The sequence below is a fragment of the Clupea harengus genome, chromosome 23 (genome assembly GCF_900700415.2).
Source record: "Clupea harengus chromosome 23, Ch_v2.0.2, whole genome shotgun sequence".
Lineage (NCBI taxonomy): Eukaryota > Metazoa > Chordata > Actinopteri > Clupeiformes > Clupeidae > Clupea > Clupea harengus.
In genome coordinates, this window is record NC_045174.1 from 11,712,156 (window position 1) to 11,735,959 (window position 23,804).

Sequence of the window (23,804 nt, forward strand, 5' to 3'; positions counted from 1 at the left end):
ATGTATAAATGTAATCCATTTGTAATCACGGACATTTTGATTAGCAATTCTTATTTAATTACCTATTTTTTCTTAGGAAAATAAACACATTGCAAATGTCAATACATTATGGATATAGTTCTTTATTTTTTGCATTATAAATAAATCCACTCCTGATTAGGAGGTAAAATATAGTATATTTCATAATACTAACTTAGTAGGAAGCGCTACCTTCACAAGTTTACAAATCACAAAATGATTTGTTATAGAGACTCCCCCAACCCACTTTCAGACTCAAATTGTCAATGCACTGCATTTATGTAGCGCTTTTCTATTCATAGAGCACTTATAAAGCTTTACATGTTAATGCCTCAGACATCTACCCATTCACACTCCGATGGAAGAGGCTACCATGCGAAGTGCCAACCTGCACATCAGTAGCAGTCGGGAGTTCAGCGTCGCCCCTCAATGCTGCACCCCTCTTACTCACACATCACACACATTGCATCATCAGCAGGGCTCCACTGTCCCATCACCAGAAGTTAAGGTCTCCACACTGCTTCTTCCTTGACATGTTTGATAAAAAACTGTCTTTGTGCAGATCGGCTGTCCCTACAGTTCGTTCAGTTTCACGTTCATGTAACACTGCACACTGCTGATGCTCTTGTCAGGGAGCTTCAATTCAGTGCCTGAAATACAAGCTGTGAATGTCATTTACTGGGTTATATACAGTGCTGCAGAAATCCTCAAACTTTCATTTAGCAACTCGTTTTGATCGTAATGTGGCCTGATAGAATGTGGACTTCCATTGCATCCTCATTTCAGTTAAGCCTTGGTGTGTATTAATACATTGTTTTCTTAGAATTCATGGCCATACCTATGAGATGAGACTTTATTCCACACTTGTAATAATAAATGCTTCACAGGTTCGAGTTCTGTATTTGCCTGAGATATACAAGCAAAAGGACGTGCATGGTGATAGGACATCCAGGTTACAACTGAATTAAGGGATCATGGAAAGGTAGGCTAGGACCCAGATGCAATGTGTAATTGATTGATGTTATTGATGTTACATTGGGATGGGAGATTACTGGTCCTTCAAGCTCATCAACTGAATCTTGTTCTGGAACACATGATAACAAATATACATATTGAAAACTTAGAAAACAGCAAATTTCACACAGTTTAAGCCTAACCATGAGAAACATTTGACAGTACAGTGCACAAGTCTGTTTTAAGTGCTGTAAGAATGTTTCAGTAAATGTGGTTATGAAGTAAATATACTGGTATGATGTGCTGATGAAGTGAAAAAGTGTGAGGCAGTTGAAGATGAAGTTGGACTAGTAGGGATGGGGGTAGAAGGACAAGGTGTTGGAGCAGCTGGTCTCTGAATTGAAACAACAATTTTAACATAATAAATGCTCAGTAAAGAACAGCATTCTGCTAAATGTAAACAAAGGTGGATGAGAGCTGTCTGTATTTTCAGCTTTTCGACCGGAAAATGTGGTCCCGGTTATGCCTCAGATCAGTGGCGATTTTAGCCTGAAATTTCTGGTGGGGCAATTTTGTATGACGTCATGTCACCGTCACAAAAATAGAAGTAGCTGATTATATGCAGTAGACCTATATAGACCAGTAAGATATGCTATGGGCTGCATTTTGAGTGCCAGCAGGGAGCAGAAATCCTATTTCAAATACATTTCACATGCTTCAGCGCGACACAAAGATGTTGTCTATAATAAAGCATTAAAGTAAAATGATTGCAACAAAGTAAAAAGATTAGACGGACACATAGCTCATAACTTGCATCATTTATTAAGCTTGTGGCACACGTGTGGCATACAATATGAAGCAAAAGGCACAACTGAAACAAATAACAGCAACAGATAACATATTAAAATGCTGCTAAATGAACGAAACTTTGTTCTTGCAGATTGCATTGATACATCCATCAGCTCCAAAAAAAGTTTGACTCACAGAATCTTAGTGTCTTTGCAGCCTGGTGTCGCCCTCGCACATCGTCTCAAAGTTCGCACTTCCCACAGGGCTTTATGCACGATATCAGTCTCCCCAGTACATAACGATTCTCCCCCGTCTGTTTGTTGTGCTCTAAAATGTTCCGCTGATATGCACTATCTAGCTGTGCCATGATGTTGACGTGACCCAATAGTCCCAATTGCAGGGCGCAATTGATTATGGGGGTTACAGCTTTCGTGTTTCACTGTTCTTTCTGCCAGATGCTTCAGGTCTTTTAATCCATACTCCCTTTGTAGAAACCTGTTGAAGGGATACATTTGGTCTAGGAAGTCCTAATTGTTTTGTTGTCAATTTATCTTCATTAGTACGCCGACTAAAAGGGAGTTTCTGTCAAAGAGCGAATCGAGTTATTGCTGTCGCTACATGATGGTAGTCCTTTGGGGGATCGTAGTGGACTCTATGACGTACCCTAGTAGATATGAGCACCCTAGCAGGTATAAAACCCACAACAAGCACTCTGCAAGTAATCCGGTAATTTATCAACCTCAGTGTATTCCGTTGCTTAGCGACGTCAGCTGATCTGATCTTGAGTTTCAGCTGACAGTTGAGCAGCTGTGTTCTAAAGAATGTTCAACGTCTTTGAAGTTCAACGTCTTTGGCGAACTATTTCTCTGCTTTTTAACACCACGAATGGTAACAAATAAATTGTAATTAAAATAATATTATAAAAAGACACACTGTGTTAAGTTACTTTTTCGTTTTGGCAAGTAGCCGTGTAATAAGCGGGATAATGTATAGAACGCCGGTAATTATCGGGAAAATAAGCCCCTTCAGGCTCAACATCAACTGTCGGGGCTTATTTCCCCGATAATGACCGGCGTTCTATACATTATCCCTTACATATCTAAGGTAAATCTCTGTGATGGCCTCCTCAATTAGATGAACGACGGCCTCTGCAGTAAAAAAAGAAAAAAAAAGAAAGACCAAATCTATAATATGTTTCTATATAATAAATCTACATGACGTGTAGCTAACATCCATTTTCATGCGCTTAACGATTTATTATGCGTGTCGATTTGTTTGCAGATATTTCTGGACATGTGTCTGTTGTAACGCAGGTTAACTACAAGAAGACAAGATACATAACGAAACATTAGATGTTTGTCAGCCACTTGATATTTGCTTTCCATTCGCCTATATGATACATTTGCAATAATATACACATGGTTGTCGCTCTATTTGAGAGGACATGCACGTCTTCAACATCGTCTCAGCGGCATATGTTGTCGCTGTATGTTCTCTTATGTGTTTAATTTGAAGCACCACCAGGTGTCAGTGTTGTCTGACTGCGTCCTCGGGAGGGTCTGGTTCTCCTGTTCTCAACGGTTCCGCATCACGCGCAATGACTGCAGATCACGTAGGCCCTACCTTAGTGAGAACGACAAGGTTTCACTTTACAAGGAGTATTTACTATACAGAATGAACAAACACCATCTGCTGGCACTCTCTTTACAATAATAAATAGGCGTAGGTTTGAGTTATTGTTTTGATAATTGGTTGTTATTTTGATTACTTGCCACACCATCGTGGGCGAGAGTAAGGGAGAGTGAATGTAGTATCCTGCTGATAGTTGTAGGCTGGACTATCAATGATGGACCAACAGATCGGGTTGTTGGAATTGTATGCAAGTCATCACACTTACAGGATATGAATAATCTCAAGTAGTAATACAGTCACTCTGCACTACAAACAGGTTCCAGGTTTTACTTTACCAAGCTCAGGACATTCTGTTTTCTAACATACATTACTCAAGGGGAGTAAACAGCATGACTGTTTTCTTTAGTCACACAGGTAACACACTCCATTAGGAATGTCTGGAAATGACTAATAAAATGTGCCTTGTGTTGAAACAGCAAATGTGATGGGGAAAACTTTGTCCTGCAAACATGAGAGTAATTGTCTTTTTACTCTAGTCTATGGGGTAATACATACAATTTGTTGACACGTATTTGTATATGGCAAAGCTAACTGAAAAAAGGGGAAGGCTTGGTTAGTTCCGTGTGTCATCAAAATATAAACTGTTCAGTATGTCAGCACTGTCTGTTAAATCCAAACAGAACAAAAAAAGACATTAACCAATGTGGAAATTTGTTTATAGCATAACAGTCCATTTGTGCAGCTACATTTTTGCCTGAATATATAAAACAGACATTCAGCTTAAATCATTGGAGGATAGTTTGGTATGTTTCAATACATAGAAAAGTTATGTACAAACAGTCATTACAGCGGGGTAAGCCGTCCTCGGAAATGGGGCATGTAGTCTGATTTAAATTGTGAGTGGAATATTTTTGTGACGTGCTAAGTGTGTGTAGTGCATTTAGTGCACCCCGTGTGACACTCACAAGAGACAGAGAGTCTATATGGAAGTGAAAAACATTGATATACATTTACCTTTTTTTGTTGTTGCCAGAAACCAATAAGAACTACAGAAAAAAAACACCTCTTCTCTCTTTCCCGCGCACAGACTCACTGACATACCACCCCTTTCTAGTCTAGTCCTACACGACTAGTCTCGAAATACCATCCATGATTAAACACAATTTGATACCTACCCCTCAGTTTCCATCAACCACTTTCTAAAATCTACTCAGGCATTTAGTCTGTCACACATGCACCAACTTTATCTTTTCCTTCTTTTCCTCCTCACAATACAAGTTACTAAGAGATAATTATTGGCTGATCATGGTCCCTTTTATTATCAGTATTTACATATGTAAACAAAACAGTAATTAAACTATGTAACTCTTAAAGGCTGACCACTTGAATGGTCATGTGTTTCTTATCAAATATGTAGATTAACTTGAAGTTCATGTGATATCATTTGTAGGTAATCTATGCAGCAAAATTACCTTAAAATATGTTAAATGTATGTACAAAATACTATTTATAGGGCACGGCAGTCTGCTGGTGGCACTTGAAATAGCCACAATGCTAAAGTTCGAGGGGCTCAAGAAGACCAAAGATTGTCTTTAATTACTAACAATTAATATTCTGTACAACAGCCTGCCACTGCTCCCAATAGCTTGATCAACAGAAGCACTGCAGCAAATGTACTCACAATACAGACCACTAAAGCCTGTCGCTGAGCAGTGATCTGAGCCCTGGTGCTATGAGCTTGTTTCAACAATGAGGCAGCAAGCTTGACAAATCTCTTCTGTTGTTTGGCTAACACTTCCTCCTTCTCATGTGAGCCAAATGCCCATGAGCAGCCCTAAACAGCATATTAAACTCATTTCCACTACAGCAGGCCAAACAAACTTAGCCAGCTAGCTACCGTGCTAACCAAGCATAATGATATAACATACAGTTGTATGCTATCCATGAGAAACAACAGAATGATTCTAAGAAAGCTGGACAATCTGTCTGTTCCCAGCTTGTGATCCCTGGAATGTTGTTCATGAAGCCTCTCAAGGGACAAAGCACTGATAATTAGCAAGGTTAAAATATGGGCATGTTGGATGAGGAGACGTTAAGGTTACGATAATCCACATCTGTGCTTTCCATGCTGAGATGGTTGATGAACACAGGCCCTGATCTAGCCAGCAAGACCCTCCCCCCTACCAACCCCCCACCCAAAAAAAGAAATAATAAATCCAGTTGAACAGGCACCTAGAGGAAACCTCCTCCCCCCTCCCTTGGTATTTACAGGTCAATGTTTACAGTCAAGTGAACAGGAGAAACACTGGACAGGAGCAAGGATTCCTCTTGCTTTGTCCTCTGTGGGATGGTGACATGCTGTCGGCTTGCTGATATGTTTTGTGTGTCCCTGGGTTTTTGGGCGTGTCCTTGGCATGTTCTGGCTCGTGTTCATGGCGTGTTTTTCACGTGCGCTGATATATTTTACGGGGAAGCTGATATGTGTTTGCATGTTTCAGTTGTGACAGGCACCTGCGCTCATATTCTGGAGCCACGTTCCTGTAAAATCTGCGCAAACAAGAAATAACGGGTCAGAAAGACGGACACATTACACCACAGATCCATGTGTAAACGATCAAAAGAGAGATTTCACAAACACACAGCCCTTAGTCAAACAGAGGAATATGTGTTACGGCTGTTACATGCACAGCCTGGATACACAGCAGACTCGTACGCCTCACCTTTGCTTTCTCACTTGGCTGGCTGTTAGGGCCGTATGGTTGATTGTGCAGCTCCTTGGAGACGACACATAAGAACTCAGCCTGGTCCTCTGTGCCATAGTTGTAGGAGGAGCCAATGCTGACCAGCTGTGTAACACACACACACACACGCGCACACGCACACGCACACAAACACAAACACAGGAAAAGCATACACAGAGAATGAGGAACCGGTTTTAACATGAATAAAAACATAAATCAATAAAGCTGTTAAGTGGTGCTCCTTTTTTCTTGTTGCAAAGAGATTAAAAAACAAAGACAAAGAGTGACAAATGTCATTTTTAAAAAGACATGCAATGCGGAAAAAGAACTTTAAATCAGTGACAGCTAAGATAACTCACTAAGTAACTTCTAACACTCTCAAACTCATACACACACACACATTTTCTTCTGTGGTGCAGTGACATGCTCAGGCATGCCTGGCCTTAGCAACAATGAACCTGTTGCCAGGTGGTGGCTCCAGCTGGTAGCAGTGAACCGGAAACACAAACACACACACACACCGAGGTCTACACGAACACACATTTACTAGTCAACATAACCTAAACTGAAACCACAGTGAAAAAAAAGAGAAAAATAAATGTCCGCCGCTTGGAGGGGGCGGGGCATGCAGTAATTGGCGGGAGGCCAGAGAGGATTGTGGGACACACCTCTCCCCTTTTGGCAGGGTGAACAGACTCCTCCCCCATCACCTCCCGAGACACAATCAGCAGAAACTCTGACTTCTGGGCCCGCCCATAACCTACACTGACAAGCTGCAACAACCAATCAGAGCACAAAGCAAGGCCCACGTCATCAAGAGCACGTGATTCCCTGAGAGATGGAGGGTTGGGGCGGCGAAAGAACACTTTGCCGAAAGTTACCTGTTCAAACTTCCAGCCATCGGACATGGTGGAGACCATCTGAGTCAACTCCTCTTCCTGACACTGCAGCACCCTGTAGACATGCTTCACAGGCAGCTAGAAGCACAGCAGTGAAGGAGAGGGAGAGAAAAAGTAAGAAAACAGTGACTTAAATTCAACACACACATAGACCTGAACATGCCAGCCACACATCTATTTAAAAATGACCTGGGTCCGTGACCTGGGCCCCCCCTCCCCTCCCCTCCCCTCCCCTTCTTGTTCATATTTTTTAATTTGAAATCTACCGGAACTGGGACTCATCCCATTAGACACAACCTGAAGTGTGTGTGGTGCACTCAGCGAGGAGACCAGGCCCGCACGTGGCTAATCAGCTAAAGAGCCGCTCCAGTCCCAGGTGAGCAGCTCTCTCCCCTTTCTTTCTGTCTCTCTCAGCATGCCGATAGTGCTTTCAGACTGATCAATAATAGACCATCTTTTTCAACATGGAGTACAGCAAACTATATTGAAAGAAGCCTAGCAAACAACCACGGCTGAAATGAATTTGGACGCAGAGCTGTAAGAAAAAAAAAAGAGAAACGACTAGAAGTGGTGACCCAGTTGCATTAAAATCCCCAATATAGACATGTGTGTGGGAGAATCACTGTGTGTCTCTAGTGAGCGTGTGACGGTGTGCGTTCTCTCACCTGTGTGGTTTTGGTGTCTCGTTCTCTGATCTTGTCTTTGATGAGTTTAATTAACGATGTGATGTTATAAAATTCGGCCTCTTCCAGGACCCCTTCAAAACACGCAAGCACATTGTGCATAGCACATTTGAAATAAAAAGCAAAATGTATCTGGCTTGTTTGAGTAAGCCCATCAAAAAGTATGTGAATGAGTGTGTGTTTTCATGTGTGGGTGTGTGTGTGTGTGTGTATGTATGCAGGATAATGCATTCCTACCCTCCTCTGTAAGGTCTCTGTTCAGCACCAGCTTTCCATGTCTCAGGTAGTTGAGCACAGGCCCGAAATACACAGGATCTCTGTCAATCAGATATGCCCCAGAGTCATCCTAGAGAGAGATTGGGGAGAGGGTGCGGCAGGGAGAGAGAGAGAGAAAAGAGACAGAAGAGAGAAGGAAGAGAGCATTAAAGCTATTAAACTTTAAGCAGTAGCACAGAAAGAAAAAACAGAAGTGAGCTGGATTCACATGAGAACCCCCAGAGATCTCTCTAAAAATACACACACACACACACACACACACACACGCACTCTGACACATGCTGTTGCCCATGTCATATGCACACTTACAGGCACCCTTCTGTGCCCCCTCTCAAACACACACAATTCTAGAATTCTGTGGTCTATTGCTAGAGCTGCAAGGGTAAATGGCAGAAGGCATTCTCTAGCTTAAATGGGTTTAAATATTGATGTACAGAGCAGGTCTGTGTGTGTAAGTGTGTGTGTGTGTGTGCATAGCCCAACAGTAACTCCCTTCTTAAAGTGCAGTCAGGCTCTTCTCATGAATTATGGAGGCACATTCAAGCACATGCTTAAGCACACACACAGGCACACACACACACACACACACACACACACACACACACACACACACACACACACACACACACACACACACACACACACACACACACACACACACACACACACACACACACACACAGAGCACCTACCCAGACATACATCCAGGCTCAAACACACTTTAAGCCGCACAATTCATCCTATGTAATCTTTTAAAAGGTTACATCAGTTAAATTGTCCTGTGCTTCAAATGTATATTAAAGCTCAGGGAAAAATTGGTTGCAAGCATAGCATGCTGTGTTTGACGTGACACATCCCCCAAGAAGACACATCCCCACTGCCTTGGCATGCTCCCAGTTTACAGAAGGCCCATTAGGACCAATTCCATTTGAGAGACATGGTGGTAAGGTGTATTCCAAAATGACCAAGAATTTCTCAGTGGTGGTCAGGCACCAAACTTTTCCTGAATGTTCTCGCCATCTGTATAAGCTTTCTGCTTTTTTCATCTGATTCTCTCTCCTGCTTTCGTATGTTCAGAAAAGAGAGAGTAGTGACAGCAGTAGCATTTGGCATCACAAAAACAGAAAGTAGAGCACCAAACGCCTAGCCTGGATACCAGACCGAACTTAGCCCCGCCCACAACATTTGAAGTCGGGAAGTTCGGTCTGGCATTACTCCATTGGGGAGAAATTATCTGCGGACAGACATTGCCGGACCAATCAAATTGTCAAGGTGGGCTTTATACGATGATGGACAGATGATCAACAGTAACGTAATCAAGCACGTCACCAACACACGAGTTGAATTCGTTTTCAACAAACATGGCTGCCGCTGGAGAGCTGAAATGTATAGATTCGAGTCCATTTAGACATTGACAGTGCATTCATTTTGAAAGAGCAACAGAGAAACGCGATTAAGGCATTTGTCAATCGAAAAGATGTTTTTGCCTTCCTTCCTACGGATCCGGTAAAAGTTTAATATATCATATGGCCCTGGTCACATACTACGTTGTTCTGATTGGTTGTAGGTAACCAATTGAGCGAAGAGGCATTTTTTCTCCTGGTTCGGTTGAAACACGCCCCATAATCACAGCCCAATGGAGCGATATCAGACTCATATTCTGACTAGAATTATGAGTATGACATCGTCAGGCTACCAAACGCCCTTTACTTAAGTTGAAATCTTAGGGGCGAGAAAAAGAAACAATACTGTTTAGTGCCATAGTACTTATAGCATTTATAGCAGTAATATAGCATTATATTATTATTGAATTAACAATATCTGGACATGATGACTGAAGGACAACATATTGCAATACATCTCCTTACAATGCTCAACATATCACTAATGTTTAAAATGTTTGTAATAAAATTGCATTATGGGGCTTTGTCATTCTGAAAACCAAGGACTGCTATTGAAGAAACCATCCTGCCCAAGCCATCTGTCAGGACAGCACATGTGCCACTCAGAGGTAGTGAAAGCGAAAGTGATGCTCATTCAGACGGTTGCGAACTGGTTAAGTTGACCTGTGGAAATTGCCTAAAAATTTCTGTCTATTTATTGTGAAGTTTCTCTCAGACTTTTTTATTCTTTTTTATTTTTATCTGATTCTTGTTTTTAACAAGCGGTGAAATTCAAATCTCAATACTTTTACAGGCCACAGTTTCCCCAAAAGTGAAGTTTTATTTGAATGAGTTTGTCTGAGGTCACTACTTCATATCAACTTTGACTGACTGATGAGCAAACCAGTGTATTTTTTTTATAGTAAAATCCATGACAAAAAAGGGAACCCTGTTGTCCTCTGTAACACAAAAAATCCCACACTGAGAAACAAAATAGCATAGAATGTGGAAGAGTGAGAACAAAAAGAAGATATGGATGAAGAAGATATAATTGTATCTGTAACAGCAGTGGTGGTAGTAGTAATTAAAAGTACTAGTATGAGAGAAACTAGCATGCCATTGCCATGCTCGTTCCATGTTCTGCTATATATCTACAGCGACTGAATAGCACATACATACCAATATCTAGGAGAGACTCTGTGACAAATTCATCAAGTAAAACTTGTTTATACTACATAATTTGTCAGAAGTATAAATGCAATGTAGATTGGACATTCACAAGGATTGGCCCAGTAATATTCTCAAAGCAATGCAACAAAGACAGCAATACATACATTAGCTAAATAAAATTAGGATTATGGAAATCCAAGACAGAGAGCGGCTCTTTACCAGCTAATCCCACCGCTGCTCTCTTTGGGTTAAACCATGTGATTATTCTGGATTTGGAGATTATTTTGAGATTACTGTCTGAGATTAAATTATGAGAGTAGGTGAGACACCAGGGGAGCAAGAGTATGCAGGAAGACTGATACAAGTTTGGGGAATGCCCATGCCCATGCCCATGTCAGCATTTACTTTACACTGTTGTTCTACTTTATTTTGTGTAAAACAAAGGCAAATCTATTTCTAATCCTGACAGTGCAGGAAATTGTGTGCAGGCGGTGCAGTCTTTCCCTTAGATGCAGGGAACAGGAAGATTAGAGAGTAAAAGAGAGACAGATGGCTCAGCAGCATGATGATGACCTCATCATCAAGACCCCCATCCCCACACAGGCTATCTAGCCAATGAAGAGAGAGCCATCAGCATGTCTGACCAGTTGTGAATGAGCAGACAGAAATGTCCCAACACACATTATGGTATGCCTGTGGTATCACAGGTATGTCCATGAAAAAACATCATGCTGAAACTAGCAAGTCTTCCATTCACCACTGCCGGTAAAGTGTGGAGGCTGATCAAAAGATGATAGAGGAGTTGTGCATGATTTTATTCCATGGCAATACAACTTGAATATCACTTGCGCGCACACCCAACGTCCAGCGCCACCATACCCCTGGCAGCTTGTGTGTGTGCGCAAAGCTTGGGTTACTTCGGCACCCCAGACAACAACAGAGGGTCTGTGTGGCCACAGCATGCAGTACGCACGCGCGTGGACACGAGCCCTATGTCAACCCCAAACTGAGTGAAAGCGGATTATCAAGACTCAAAAGGTCGAACGTCACATACAAAAATTGAATCATACGCCCAATGCATTTCAGCACAATATTACAGGACAACTGTAGGGTTGTTTAAAATGTTCAAATCGTTAGTGTAGACTGTAATTAACAGTCTAATTGACGTTGGTACGTGCTAACGCAATCACACGAAGAGAAGCGGGCACTTTAACACCCAGCAAACTAGATCTCCCATGTGCCCAGCTACATTTTCATATTGTAACTGCAGCTTCCATTTCTACCTCGGAAATATAGGCTAAATCATTTTAAGCAGTTTCCTCTCGAGTTAAACAGGCCCATTACTCGTGGAGCACATGGATTTTAAAGTCTAAACCACCTATACCATAATACATTGATTTCTTAAAACTTTCGCTAAGTAACCTCAGCAGTGCGACGGGCAGTTGGCAGACACAGTCAAAGAAAAAGTAGGTTACGTCCATGGCGACATTTCAGCTTACACATGGAGTTTGTCTAGCTTATTGCATCCTCTCGTAGCTGGGTGATGTGCATTACACTTCACAAGGAACTCCCGTTTTCCTTCTAACTTATTTATGGGACTCGGGAGCTATGGAATTATGTGCTATTTGACTTCAAGCTGAAAATGACATCAACGCAAACTGTTCAGTGTTGCAGACGTTCAAACGTTCTATTGTTCGACTACTTTGTTCATCCGAACGATTTTTATCCTAAATACCTACTTTTTCGATCTGAGACGGAAGACTTTGCTTACCTTATCCGAGTCCAGATCGGGATCCGCCTGGCAGAGTCGATATAGAAACGACTTCGGATCCCGACAGAGGGTCTGTCGTGTTGTTAGGAAATGCGTTCCACCGACATTCAAACGGACCCATTTCGATGTTCCGTTAAAAGATGTTGGGGGTTTACCACTCGGGGAAGACAGAACCGGACACCTCCTGCAGTCTTGTCCGCTGATATCACAGCTATTCTCGGCCATTCCGCTTCCTTGCCTTCTCTTCGATGAGTGGGGCGCCGGCAGGAAACGGCCAATGCGAGCGTTCCGCTCGGCAGACAAGCAGCGATGTGAAAAGACGGGGAGTGTCTTTTGTATTTATTTTACATGAGAAAAAACAGACACCATGGAACCCGCTCAACTTCACATTCGGTCTTTATCTATAAAGTATTTCTGTATACGAACGTACGATGAAGGAAGCATCGAATCTTTGTCTTCACTTTAGAGTCCTCGAACAACTTCCAACTGTCCGGTATGCTTCGGGGTAGCTGTGGTCTTGGGGTAAACACAGCAAATTCCTCATGACAGCTCCTGTGCATACGGTCATTATCTCTCCCGCAGGGGGTTGGGCTACTTGGAGATTCCTGAACTGACCGCCAGAGGGCTGTCTGAGGAAACCCCGCCCACACACCAAGCTCCACTTTCGGTTGCATGAGACTAGAATTTACTGTATATTCTATGTAGCAGCATGGAGACATCATTTTAGAGATCTGATAAAAACGTATAACATCCATTATACTACTAACTGAGAAAAAAGGACGTGGCAAGTTCAACTAAAACCAGCGATTGAAAGCATACCTTGTCTTCACATTCAATTAGGGCTTGTGTGTTTTGTTCCCTATATGTGGCAGCAAATATGGGAGGGGAATTGCTCACAACTTAGTAATAGTCCATCAGCGCGGCCATTGCAGATCCTAATGGTTCCAGGTTAAGAAAGATAACTTAGAAACTAATACAAGACATTCAGGGCAATGCATGAAAGGAGAAGAATAAAGGTATGAAGTCTACTTCCAGATCAGTTCCACCACTCAGTAAAAACGGAAAGGGAGAATAGGAAATGAGAACTGTAGGGAAAAGACCAGTTAGGGTTCTTTCTCAGCAAATTCAAGTGTAATATTTAAATCAATGTTAGACGTCAGCGTTTTTGTTTCCAAACGACGATTTGTGTAACACAAGTGATTGCCTCTTTTTTATGAAACCAATGTAAAAACAGTGAATTCTGACAAACTCCTACCAATTTATATTAATGGCATCATTTCAATCCTTACACCTAACTTTGCACAGTTCCATAACCAACCTGTATACCTAAACCTCCAACCTGCACCAATCTCCAATCTTTGATATCAAGAGAAGAGAGAAACAAACACACACAGAGGCATGGTCTGTCGGCCTAAACCCCTACATGCTTTATTTCAGCTCTAGGTGGCGCTGCAGAATAGCAGTCTTCACCGTGGCAACGAGACAGGCTTCAAATGATCAGAAATATGATTAAATCACTGAGCAAATAGAAAATGTATATGATATAGTAAGAAAAAAAAAAGCTGTAAAATATCATAGTTTACAATAATTCTTCACATTCAAAGGCTTTACATCTCAAAACATACACACAGCATGGCCCCCGAATATGACTTCAATCCAAATATGATTTTTCATATATTAGAATTTAAATAACACAGAATGACTAGAGGCTAGAATAGTAGCCATCCAATAACCTTATACAAGAATAAAAATACAAAACCTGGATCCTAGCATCGTTGCATTTCTCGCGTCAGATTTCAATATTACATCATCTGTACATCACAGTTCTCCCTGCTCCCCTAGCCGAGAGAGGAGAGGGAGAGATACACAAACGCAACCATCTGCCGCCTTTCCTTTAAAACGCCCCAGGGAGACAGGACACACACTCACTCAGGCGCATACCACCCACCTTATACACAGTGTACTCACTGCTCACAGGCACACCAATCAACTCACACACTCACACTCACAACCATTATCCCCTCCCCATCGTAGAGCCTTAGACTAGAGGGGGAAAAAAAAAAACAAGAAAAAAAAACAAACAATGAAATCAGTCGTGCCATTGGCTCAGGGCTGATGTGTAACCCTTGTGGACACACCCCTTTAGAACTACATTTCCCAGAGTTCTGCAGTGATTGTTATAGGGGGGAGGTGATTGGATGATTGGGACACGTGGGCGTTTCAGTTGGGTTTTGCTCCTGGGGTGAGTTTTGTTCAGGATGAGGCTGTTTGGAGGAAGGGACAAAATGAAGACCAGAAAACATTCTAAACACTCATCCAATCATATCAGTAAGACCATCTATGGTGGCCAATGAAGGGAAAGGACCCGCCTTAATTCTAATGGTGACCAATCAGATCAGAGCTGAGGGTGAGGGCTTTTGCATTCTTGAAGAAGGGTGAAGTTAACGACAGAAGTTACACATAGGTATGGGACAATGAGCGAAAGAGAGGGCAGGGGAACAATCCAGAGAATGAGATGACAAGGATGACAGTGGAAGTAATTTTGAAATACGAACTACTTTAAAAGTCATCTCATTTTTCTGGCTGGGTCGGTAAGTGTGAAATTTGAGGAAAATGGCGAAACATCATGACTACCGACTCAATGCCATACTACCCTAACTTCCAAATGCCACACTACCTTAAAACTGACCTGTGCACTAAAATATTACTTGGCATACAGGACAGCAAGAATGGGATAAAAAAAAAAAAAAATTAAAAAATAAACGTAGGTATTCCAGAGTATTCTGATGCACTGCGAGAGAGGGGACTAGGGGGTAGAGGATAGAAGGAAGAGAGCAACAATGAAAATGAGAGGAGATGGAGTCTACTCTAGAAACTGCACTAGTTAAAGGTGCAGTTTTGGGACTGTCTCTGTTCTGTAATTGGCCGAGAGGGATGTGGGGAGGTGTGGCCGAGGAGAATCTGCACTCCTATAGGCCAGGGTGCTGGTGCTTATGGTAGATCTTCCTCCAGACTTCCTGGATCTTCTTACACCATCTGTCAGCGTTTCCGCTGGGGTCCATCAGATAGTATGTCCGGTTAGGCTGTGAAAACAACAGAACAAGCATTAAACTAATGCAACGTAAGTGTGCTCTAACCGACCAAACGTAACCCACATTCATTTTAGTAACCTCTTCAATGTTTTAATAGTTCAATAGTTCATCACTCTGGCTGTAGCCCTGCCATATGTGAAAATGGAATGACTAAATGTTTACCGTGTGAACAAAGAACGTTTTGAAGTTCTTGGCTTCTGGCCGAAGCTCTGGAGACCAGGGAATCTCCCCCTTGAGAACCTTGTTGACTGGATCCACATAGTACAGGTGAGGACCTTCAGTCAGGAGTAGTTGCCTTCGCCGCGCAAATAGGCCCTGGAGAGACAATGGAATAAACACAAAAACATAGGTTAAAAGGTGGTATATGTAGGAATTTTTGTTTGAAACATTGAAAATGTAACTAGAAATAGCAGCAGAAACCGAAGACTATCACCTTTTTGACGTGATGTCAAAAACACCTATGCCCAGATATCTATGCACCTATGCCCAGATATCTACTAAAGTTAGCATGCCAACCAGCTAGAGTGCCTCCAGCTGCTTTCATGGTGGTAACTTTGTACATGAAGAAACGCTAGTGAGTCACTGTAGTGAAAACAGCAAGGCAAAGCAATGGTGTGGTGACGGGCATAAGCTCATGTCATCAGGAATGGCGTTATTAATCGCAAAAATACAATTTCCGAGGCAAAATTAATGATGGTTAAAGCGTTAACTCGTGGAGAAATGGAACGCTCCATTTGAACTACAAAGCATCAATCCACTTTCAGAGTGCCGGATTGAATTTACGAATGCACCTGAGGTAAGCATGGCAATCCTGTACTTAGCAACAACAACTCAGTAGCAAGTCCATCAGCTAGCTCAAAGCTTGAGTGCTAAGACCTACAGATCTACAGGGGTCTGTTTGCCTCGACTAAATGAATGGCACATCAAAATATCAATCGATGTTGATGGACACTAGTGGTACCCTAGATATGTTTCAATCATATAATTGTTTTCATGCTACACATAGCCCTTAGCCTCCACCACCATGGCCAAACCTTTTGTTTGCTTCTGTGAAGGGAGGGTTGAACATATGTAGATATATATGGCTCACGATCTGGCTGCCGGTCTTAGATGTACTGCCTGAAGAGCTGAAGACACTGAGTGGCCAGGAGATAGCTAGCCATCAAAATACTTATATAACGAGAGTGGAGCTCTTCCCTTACCTTGCGTTTGTCTACAGGGCCCATCTTCAAGATAAGATTGTTCTCTACGAACTGGTGCCTAAAACACATACAAAAGGGGGGTGAGATACAAGATGGTTTAGGGCCAAAAAAAACGAGAGTGAGAAAGACTGGCTGGTTATCTGAATACCATGGGTTGACGGCACACTGTTTGTCAAGCAGCAGGCGCTTCTCCTCATCACTAAATAGCAGGTCCAGTTCCATGCTGTTGCTGTCCAGGTCGTGAATGAACTGATCCACGGACAGGGTTGGGTTGTACGTGGGGGCAGGACTGGGGACTGAAACAGGTGTAGGAGAAGGAGCCTCCACTGCCGGAGTCACCTGCATATTGCTGAACTGGCTCAGGAGGTCATCATACTGCGGGGGTAAGAGGAAGATGAGAAGAAAAAGCGAAAAAGAGGTCATTTAATTAAGGACGTAATTAGCGTGTAATAATAGTATCCTGTGTTTCTTGATGGGCTTTTTATAGAGAGGTTTGCATGTGCAGACACACTGGACTGGTACATGGATGATGAGACCTCAGGCTAAAATGGGTTATCTTACAGATGCAATACAGGAAAGGGTTCTTTCTTTTAGTCACAAACACAAAGATAAGAATGTTTGTGGGTGCACTTTAAGCAGTAGAGTTTTGGTCTAAAAGACATGCCAAACCCCTCCAAATGCCAAAAAGAGTACGGCTGGCACTAACAGTCGATATAGTTAGCGATGTAGTGCTGTATAAGCTTTTCTTTCACTTCTGTGAGGTGGTCCTTCTCAGACGACAGTACTACATAGGGCATAGCCTGAATGATTAATGGGAACAAAATGTGAGTTTATTTGTCCTTCGACCATATACCAAAATTAATTACCTACAAAAACATACCTCAATAGTGGTAAAATTCCTGTTTGTATTGTGTATCTGCATGTGGTTGCCTTAAAGACACTATTACATCACAATTCACTTTTAACATAGGTTTATTGTCTTGAACGACACTTTCAATAGATGAAACTTGAAACAAATGAATTGGAATACAAACAAATCTCTCGTTCTATTCCACAATATTCTCAACATATGTGCAAGTGAGACATTCCCTCAACTGAAAGTTTTAGCTTTTCTACTAGATAAAACAACCGTTTTGTCGTTCTCTCGTTCTCTTCTTCAAAGCAACTATCGTTGTCAAATAACTTGGCTAGCTAGGTAGTTATCACCTGCTGAACTACAAAATGTGAAGGCAAAGCATTCTGATTATTCATGTCATGGCAAATATACTTCAGAAGGACTTGATAGGCTTTTATTTGCCTTCATAAAACTAGCTCACTAATGTTAGCTTATTTCACATTTTCAAATGAGTAAGTAGGCCAACTGTGCCCATAGCCTCCACATAGCAGACACAACTCTACTTGGATGGCTTCAAATCACATCATAGGCTACACTGTTGTTTGTGAAATATTTAGGCCCTAAGCTAATGTAGGTAGCTATAGCAGGCTTGAGTAGCAAAAATAAGAGCTGCCAACACTCACTTTAAAGGGCAAAATGAGCGAGGAGCGAAGAGTTGTGTACCAGCTTAAATTGTTTCTTGAGCCTTTTAAAATGCAATTTACTCACTCTAGTAAACTCCAGTTTATATTAGCTGTGAGGGAGGAGGATAGCTAAAATCGAGGGTCTCTACGCGCTTTCACCCAAATTAAGTGAATCCATTGCACATTATGTGAACTGGTGTCTGCGTGTATGTATACTCACGTTGCCATAGCAGTCCTCGTCATCTTCTGACATAGCAGGCAGGTAAGCGTTGAGTTTGGGTGGGATATGGAGGTGCAGGTCTCCCCAAGAAACTGACTCGAAGAAGGGGTGAGACTTCAGAGGCTCGTACCCGCCCATCTCCTCACAACCAATCCTCTTTGCAGGATCCAACAACTGGAAGCGAAACAGAAAAAGCGGTGAGGAAAAAAGCAACATAGTGAAATCTGTAACTTAACACTGGAGTTAACATTCTCACCAGAAGCTGTTCTACCAAGTCCTTGGCTTTGGGGAAGAATTTCTCAGGGAATTCATACTCCAACTTTATAATCTTCTGGAATATTAGATACTCATTTCTGTAGAGAGAGCAGAACACAAAAAGGCCCATATGAATAATGTTTCAGCTGTAAAACCCTCCCAACTCTAGTGGTGCTGGATGAATTGGACTTACCCAGCTCTGAATGGTGGTAACCCAGCAACCAGTTGGTAGATGATGCAGCCAAATGCCCAAAGATCGGAACTGTGGAACAGAAAGAAAGTAGCTTTACGAGTTACAACCAAAACATCTACCATAATCACCAAGACAACAATATAAGAAGCAATGTGATGCCCACAGATCAGACGTATTGATTTGCCACTATATCTGGGCAACTTGGTATGTAATGCGTTAAAAAGCTGATCCTAAAAGTGAAATCTTGTGAAGTATAAAGTAACCCAATGAGGTTAAGAATAAGTGTCACCTTTTCACACATATTTTCAGACACAGGCTTCACACCAGCAACGGCAATACATGTCTGACCGCGTATGTGTTTGTGCACAGAACTTACCTTTTACAGGCAGATTTCTCAGTCAGAAGCTCCGGGGACACGTACTGAGCTGTTCCAACAAAAGAGTTTGCCCTTGCTGCAATGCAAGAACACATAGTCAGTGCATCACATAAGAGAGAACTATACACAGCCAAAATCAAAAGACAAATCCACAACAGACAGCAGAACCAGACACTGACAGACCACAACAGACATGTGTGTGTGTGTGTGTGTGGGGAGAGGTATGTGCGTGCATTCACCCTGTTTGCAGTCTGAGGAGAGCTGCTTTGCTGTGCCGAAGTCGGTGATCTGAATGTGCATCTCCTCACTGAGCAGAATATTCTCGGGCTTGAGGTCTCTGAAATGCAGACATCAGAACACATCACAACATCATCCACGCAACAAACACACATGAATCCACATAGAATATAATTCCGTGGCGCACACACACACCTGTGTATTATTCCTTTCTCATGCAGGTACTCCAGCGCAGACACAATCTCAGCTGAATAGAATCTTGTGCACGTCTCATCAAATGAGCCGATCTTACGGATGTATTTCAGTAACTCCCCATTTTTAGCATAACTCAGGCCAAAGTCTGAATAGTTGTTAAGGAATACACACTTCAGAACTGGTAGTGTTACAATACAGCATAGTTTTGAGCAAATCTGTCCAGCTGTGTGTTGTCTATATGTAAAATATAATATCTTAAGGCCAACACCCACATTCAACAGAGCATCATGGAATGCACCTAGTGTTCTGAAACATCCATTAACGTTGTTACTGTCAAAACGGTGAAAGCAAAGCATTATTTAGTGATCGTTTAAGGCATAACAATGACAGACACACAGCGTTACAGTGCAATTTCAAGTGACAATGGTTAGATAGATAATTACTATGCCATCAAGTCATAATTTTTATTAGCCAACTACTACATAAGCTGGGTAGCTTTAGTTTACTAGTGGCAACAGTTGTTAAGGAAAGAACAATCATGCTTCTAATCCACAGGGCCATTCAAGTCGGATCAAATGGTTAAAAGCGCTATGAATACACAGATTCAATTTTAAACAAAGCCATTTCTATGGACCTGACACTCAAGAAATAGAACCGTATTCTAAACTTTGGTGTTGTCGTGCACGTGCCACCAGTGGGCGTTGCCCAGTTAAAAAGAACTAAATTCTAAACTCTGGCGTCTCTTGATGCACTTCAGACGCCGCCAGTGGGCGTTGGCCTTTATGACATCAGAAATATATCAGGGAATAAACTGACACAGACACAGGGCCTTTGCTTAATAGATGACATTTACAGCCAGGATCCAAGGAGTGAAACAGGCAGTTTGACTCCATCTGAAAGAAAAAATTCCTATTTGTCTGACACTGGTACATTTATATTACCTTGAAGTGTAGAAATAATGACAAATTATGAAAGCAGAGGTTCTGCTGAATAAACTGATACCAAACACGTGGGGCAGAAACCAAGGGGATATTAAAAAGTAAGAAAATAGTTTTGATTCCAAAGGGTTAAAACTATCTAAATGCAAACACATAATTTATTTTTCTTACACCGTTATATCCTTAAATGACAGATGGATAAACCCATCAAAAGGATTATATCAATACCTAGGCTCAAAATCCTTCCAATGAAAAAAAGAAAAAATAATTGAAACTTGGGAATCCCGTAGCTTAAAGATTCAGCAGGTGTGTGTGTCTTCGGGTGTGTGTGTGTGTATGAAGGATACAGAGTTTCTCTTCATCCTGAAAAGTGAAATAGAGTTTGACGAAGAAGGGATGATCGAGGCTTGACATCACGTCTCTCTCCCTCTTCACATACTGGGCCTTATTCTCTTTCATGATGTGGCGCTTTTCCAGAATTTTAACTGCAACAAAACATCATAGGTTTACAATGGCAAACACTGAGACTCACACAAGTTTATCATAGACATTCACCAAACAGAAACATATTAGAAATTTTCCACTGCAAAATGTCAATGTATATCCTTACTGGCATATTCCTTCGCTGTTGTATGTTCCTTTGCAAGGACAACCTACCAAGAAAAAAGGACAACAATGTAAATGTAATATAAAAAACAACAACAACAACAATACACCAAATAAAATGGTGAGCATTTCAACCTTCAGATAATGACTGTCAGTCTACACCCCCAGTGTGGGGAACTACAAGTGTAGAACATTGCAATGCATACAAGATAAGAAAACTGTGGTTTCACAAAACTGGTGTGTGTGGATGCATTTGGGTATAGGAGAGTGTACATACAGTAGAGAAGGAGCCCTCTCCCAAGATTTTGCCAAATCTAAAATCCTCGGATCTCTTCTTGCGAGGTTGGGCGGGCTGGGGAGGTGCGACTTGACCCTCCATGCTGTTGCCGGGGAGACGTGGCGTGTCCTGCTGACCTCTTACCATGGATGGACAGGGGCAGTGAACAACAGAGGAGTGGAGGGGTGCAACATCATACTAAAAAGAGGAAGGGAGACAGGAAGAGACAGACATTGACCATGTAGTACACTAACAGTTCTGGTTACATAACACACTTTGTAGACACAGACTAAGCTTCATACACCCACAGGCAAACAGGTGCATCACCAGTTCACATGGACATGCAAAACCTTATCTGCTCATTATTACATTCCCCTCCCATGCCATTACTCCAGCTACATGTTTCTACAGTAAAGAACCTTGGCCCAACCTCGAACAGTCACCAACGGCCTTCGACGGTCACAATAAACAAGATAAACACAAATACAGGCGGGAGCCATGCCAATGCCATTCAAGGAGATCCAGCTGGCTAAGCAGACATTATAGCCTACCTACAACTAGCTTCTTGCGGACAAGAGACACGTCACGTTAACTATGTGATTGTATAGCTTAGCTTGCCTTGGCTACCTGATCTCATCCATGATGCCGTTAGCAGCCCTCCATTGCGAATTACAATGTCGTAGGTGGCTAGCTAGCAAAGTGACGAATTTAACATGAGGCCGTCCACGATACTGCACTGTTATTGGTAAAAACAACTTGGCTAGCTGGCCATATTAGCCAGCTGGTAGGTCATGTTCAAAGTCCTCGCTAACTTTCCTATAAATTGATCAATCATAAAACACCACACAAAAAAATTCAAGATCACTCAAGTGTAAAACTTCCTCATTAAAGAAAATGAGCTGAGGTGAGCTAACCTTAGCACGTTGGACAGATTGCTGCCGTTATAAGATCTTCGCTACGGCTACTAAACTAGCAAACGCTAGCTGCCCAAAGGTAGCTAACATACCATATAACAACCGCCAGCTGCCGATTTCACGAAAATGGCCAATCACTTAGAGTATACGCAAGCTAAGTTTTTAACTGAACATTACACTCACATGGACCACCTCCCTGTTTAAGTCACGTAAACTGTGAAAATGATAACCATGCCGGAGAATTGCATTTCCCAACAGAACTAATTAATAAGTGTAATGTTTTCTTTTTAACTCATTGGTGGCTAATGTTAGCTAGATACACTAGCTAGCATAGTTTCATTCGCTCGCTCAACTGACATGAACACTAGCTTGACGAATAAATTAGCTAGTTAGGGTAGCGAGCTTAGATATTTTGAGTTGCAATCTATGTTAGCGGGTTATGTTGCATACATTACAAATGTATCTTGGTACCACGATATTATCACAAACAAAATCAAATTTAGTTTAGAAACCAATCAATTGCTGCTGATTTACTTGGATAGCTTGACTGTTAACTCCACATAGCTCCTTCGTGTATGCTAAAGTTGACTCATAAGTTCGCACAAGTGCGCTGGATCATGCTAGTCGATAGCTAGCTACCGTTAGCTTAAAGAGTGTTTGCTTACAGGATAACAAGAGGTAAGGCCACACACACGACCTACTGTAAACACAACACTGGCAAAGCCCGTGCTTAACGTTACAAAATAAACCAAGGATGTAATATATGTATTAAATAGACGGATTAGAGTAACCTAGTAATAAAGGTTTTGAAACGTTCCATACGCCAAAGCAAAGTAAGATCTTAAACATTAGCAACTAGCACAACAATTTCGCCGAAGGTCCTTCTGGGTTTTGGTTTGCTAGGTAAGGTTAGCTAGCTAGCTAAGGCTAACCATCGCGTCTCGAGTAAGGGCCTACAGAAAATGTTCTTTTACAGTTGACATACTATTTATCATGGGCAACGGCTTCGAATCAGCATTTATCGAAGAGTCACAATACTTACAATCTGACTTGTGGCTCTTGCCATGGAAGTTTTCCGCGAGTATTTATTTGGATTAAATAATTACAGAGCTTGTAGTCATGGCTGCCTCTGCGCCTTCATTTTCCAGCTGTGACGTCATTCCACAACAATGTTACCGCAGTCGAGAGGATCGAGCACCACCTGCTTGTGTGCGCCCCCTTGTGATGAAGCCCGGAGCAAGATTTAGGCTGACAGTTGAGTTTTGGTCATGACGATATAGTACATTGACCTTATGTATTGCAAGACAAACATAACTGCGTCTCCACCTGAGCTGCAGCAACAACTTTGTGCGTTTATTTGTTTCTCTTACTTGGTGGTGAGGACTACAAATTGGTCTATTTATACCAAACAGGCAGGTTTTGTGTTATTTTTAGCCAAATTAAAACGTCTATCAATATTACATTTA

At 41.9% G+C, this 23,804-nt stretch overlaps 2 protein-coding genes across 4 annotated transcripts; both read right to left on the minus strand.

Annotated features, from left to right (window-relative positions):
• Window positions 1–4,092: 4,092 nt before the first annotated feature.
• kctd5b (potassium channel tetramerization domain containing 5b) lies at window positions 4,093–12,941 on the minus strand. 2 transcript variants are annotated; one of them, XM_031561704.2, is made up of 7 exons: window positions 12,316–12,941; window positions 7,954–8,062; window positions 7,699–7,790; window positions 7,016–7,111; window positions 6,803–6,907; window positions 6,114–6,239; window positions 4,093–5,940 (listed from the first exon to the last, which is right to left on the minus strand). In XM_031561704.2, the coding sequence occupies exons 1-7, from the start codon at window positions 12,538–12,540 to the stop codon at window positions 5,911–5,913; spliced, it is 783 nt and encodes a 260-aa protein (XP_031417564.1). In that variant the 5' UTR covers window positions 12,541–12,941; the 3' UTR covers window positions 4,093–5,910. The 2 variants fall into 2 exon arrangements, with proteins under 2 accessions (XP_031417564.1, XP_012694375.1); XM_012838921.3 differs by lacking the exon at window positions 6,803–6,907 and having other exon boundaries at window positions 12,316–12,939.
• Window positions 12,942–13,719: 778 nt separating this feature from the next.
• On the minus strand, window positions 13,720–23,565 carry pdpk1b (3-phosphoinositide dependent protein kinase 1b). 2 transcript variants are annotated; one of them, XM_012838917.3, is made up of 14 exons: window positions 23,381–23,565; window positions 21,425–21,622; window positions 21,152–21,194; window positions 20,889–21,026; window positions 19,604–19,748; window positions 19,411–19,508; window positions 19,172–19,247; window positions 18,796–18,864; window positions 18,604–18,700; window positions 18,348–18,521; window positions 16,758–16,984; window positions 16,610–16,667; window positions 15,570–15,722; window positions 13,720–15,398 (listed from the first exon to the last, which is right to left on the minus strand). In XM_012838917.3, the coding sequence occupies exons 1-14, from the start codon at window positions 23,402–23,404 to the stop codon at window positions 15,285–15,287; spliced, it is 1,614 nt and encodes a 537-aa protein (XP_012694371.1). In that variant the 5' UTR covers window positions 23,405–23,565; the 3' UTR covers window positions 13,720–15,284. The 2 variants fall into 2 exon arrangements, with proteins under 2 accessions (XP_012694371.1, XP_031417561.1); XM_031561701.2 differs by lacking the exon at window positions 23,381–23,565 and adding an exon at window positions 22,339–22,862.
• Window positions 23,566–23,804: the final 239 nt, after the last annotated feature.

What these genes read in the sequence shown, in the direction of transcription:
- kctd5b (XM_031561704.2), bottom strand. Translation starts at nt 12,540, where the DNA reads ATGGCCGAGAATAGCTGTGATATCAGCGGACAAGACTGCAGGAGGTGT. An exon ending in CCGATCTGGACTCGGATAAG is followed by an intron (nt 8,063 to 12,315) that starts GTAAGCAAAGTC and finishes ATCTCTCTCTAG; the next exon opens with GATGACTCTGGGGCATATCT. An exon ending in GAGACACCAAAACCACACAG is followed by an intron (nt 7,112 to 7,698) that starts GTGAGAGAACGC and finishes CTGTGCTTCTAG; the next exon opens with CTGCCTGTGAAGCATGTCTA.
- pdpk1b (XM_012838917.3), bottom strand. Translation starts at nt 23,404, where the DNA reads ATGGCAAGAGCCACAAGTCAGATT. An exon ending in CAGTGTGCCGTCAACCCATG is followed by an intron (nt 16,668 to 16,757) that starts GTATTCAGATAA and finishes TATGTGTTTTAG; the next exon opens with GCACCAGTTCGTAGAGAACA. An exon ending in GCCCTGTAGACAAACGCAAG is followed by an intron (nt 15,723 to 16,609) that starts GTAAGGGAAGAG and finishes TTGTCTCTCCAG; the next exon opens with GGCCTATTTGCGCGGCGAAG.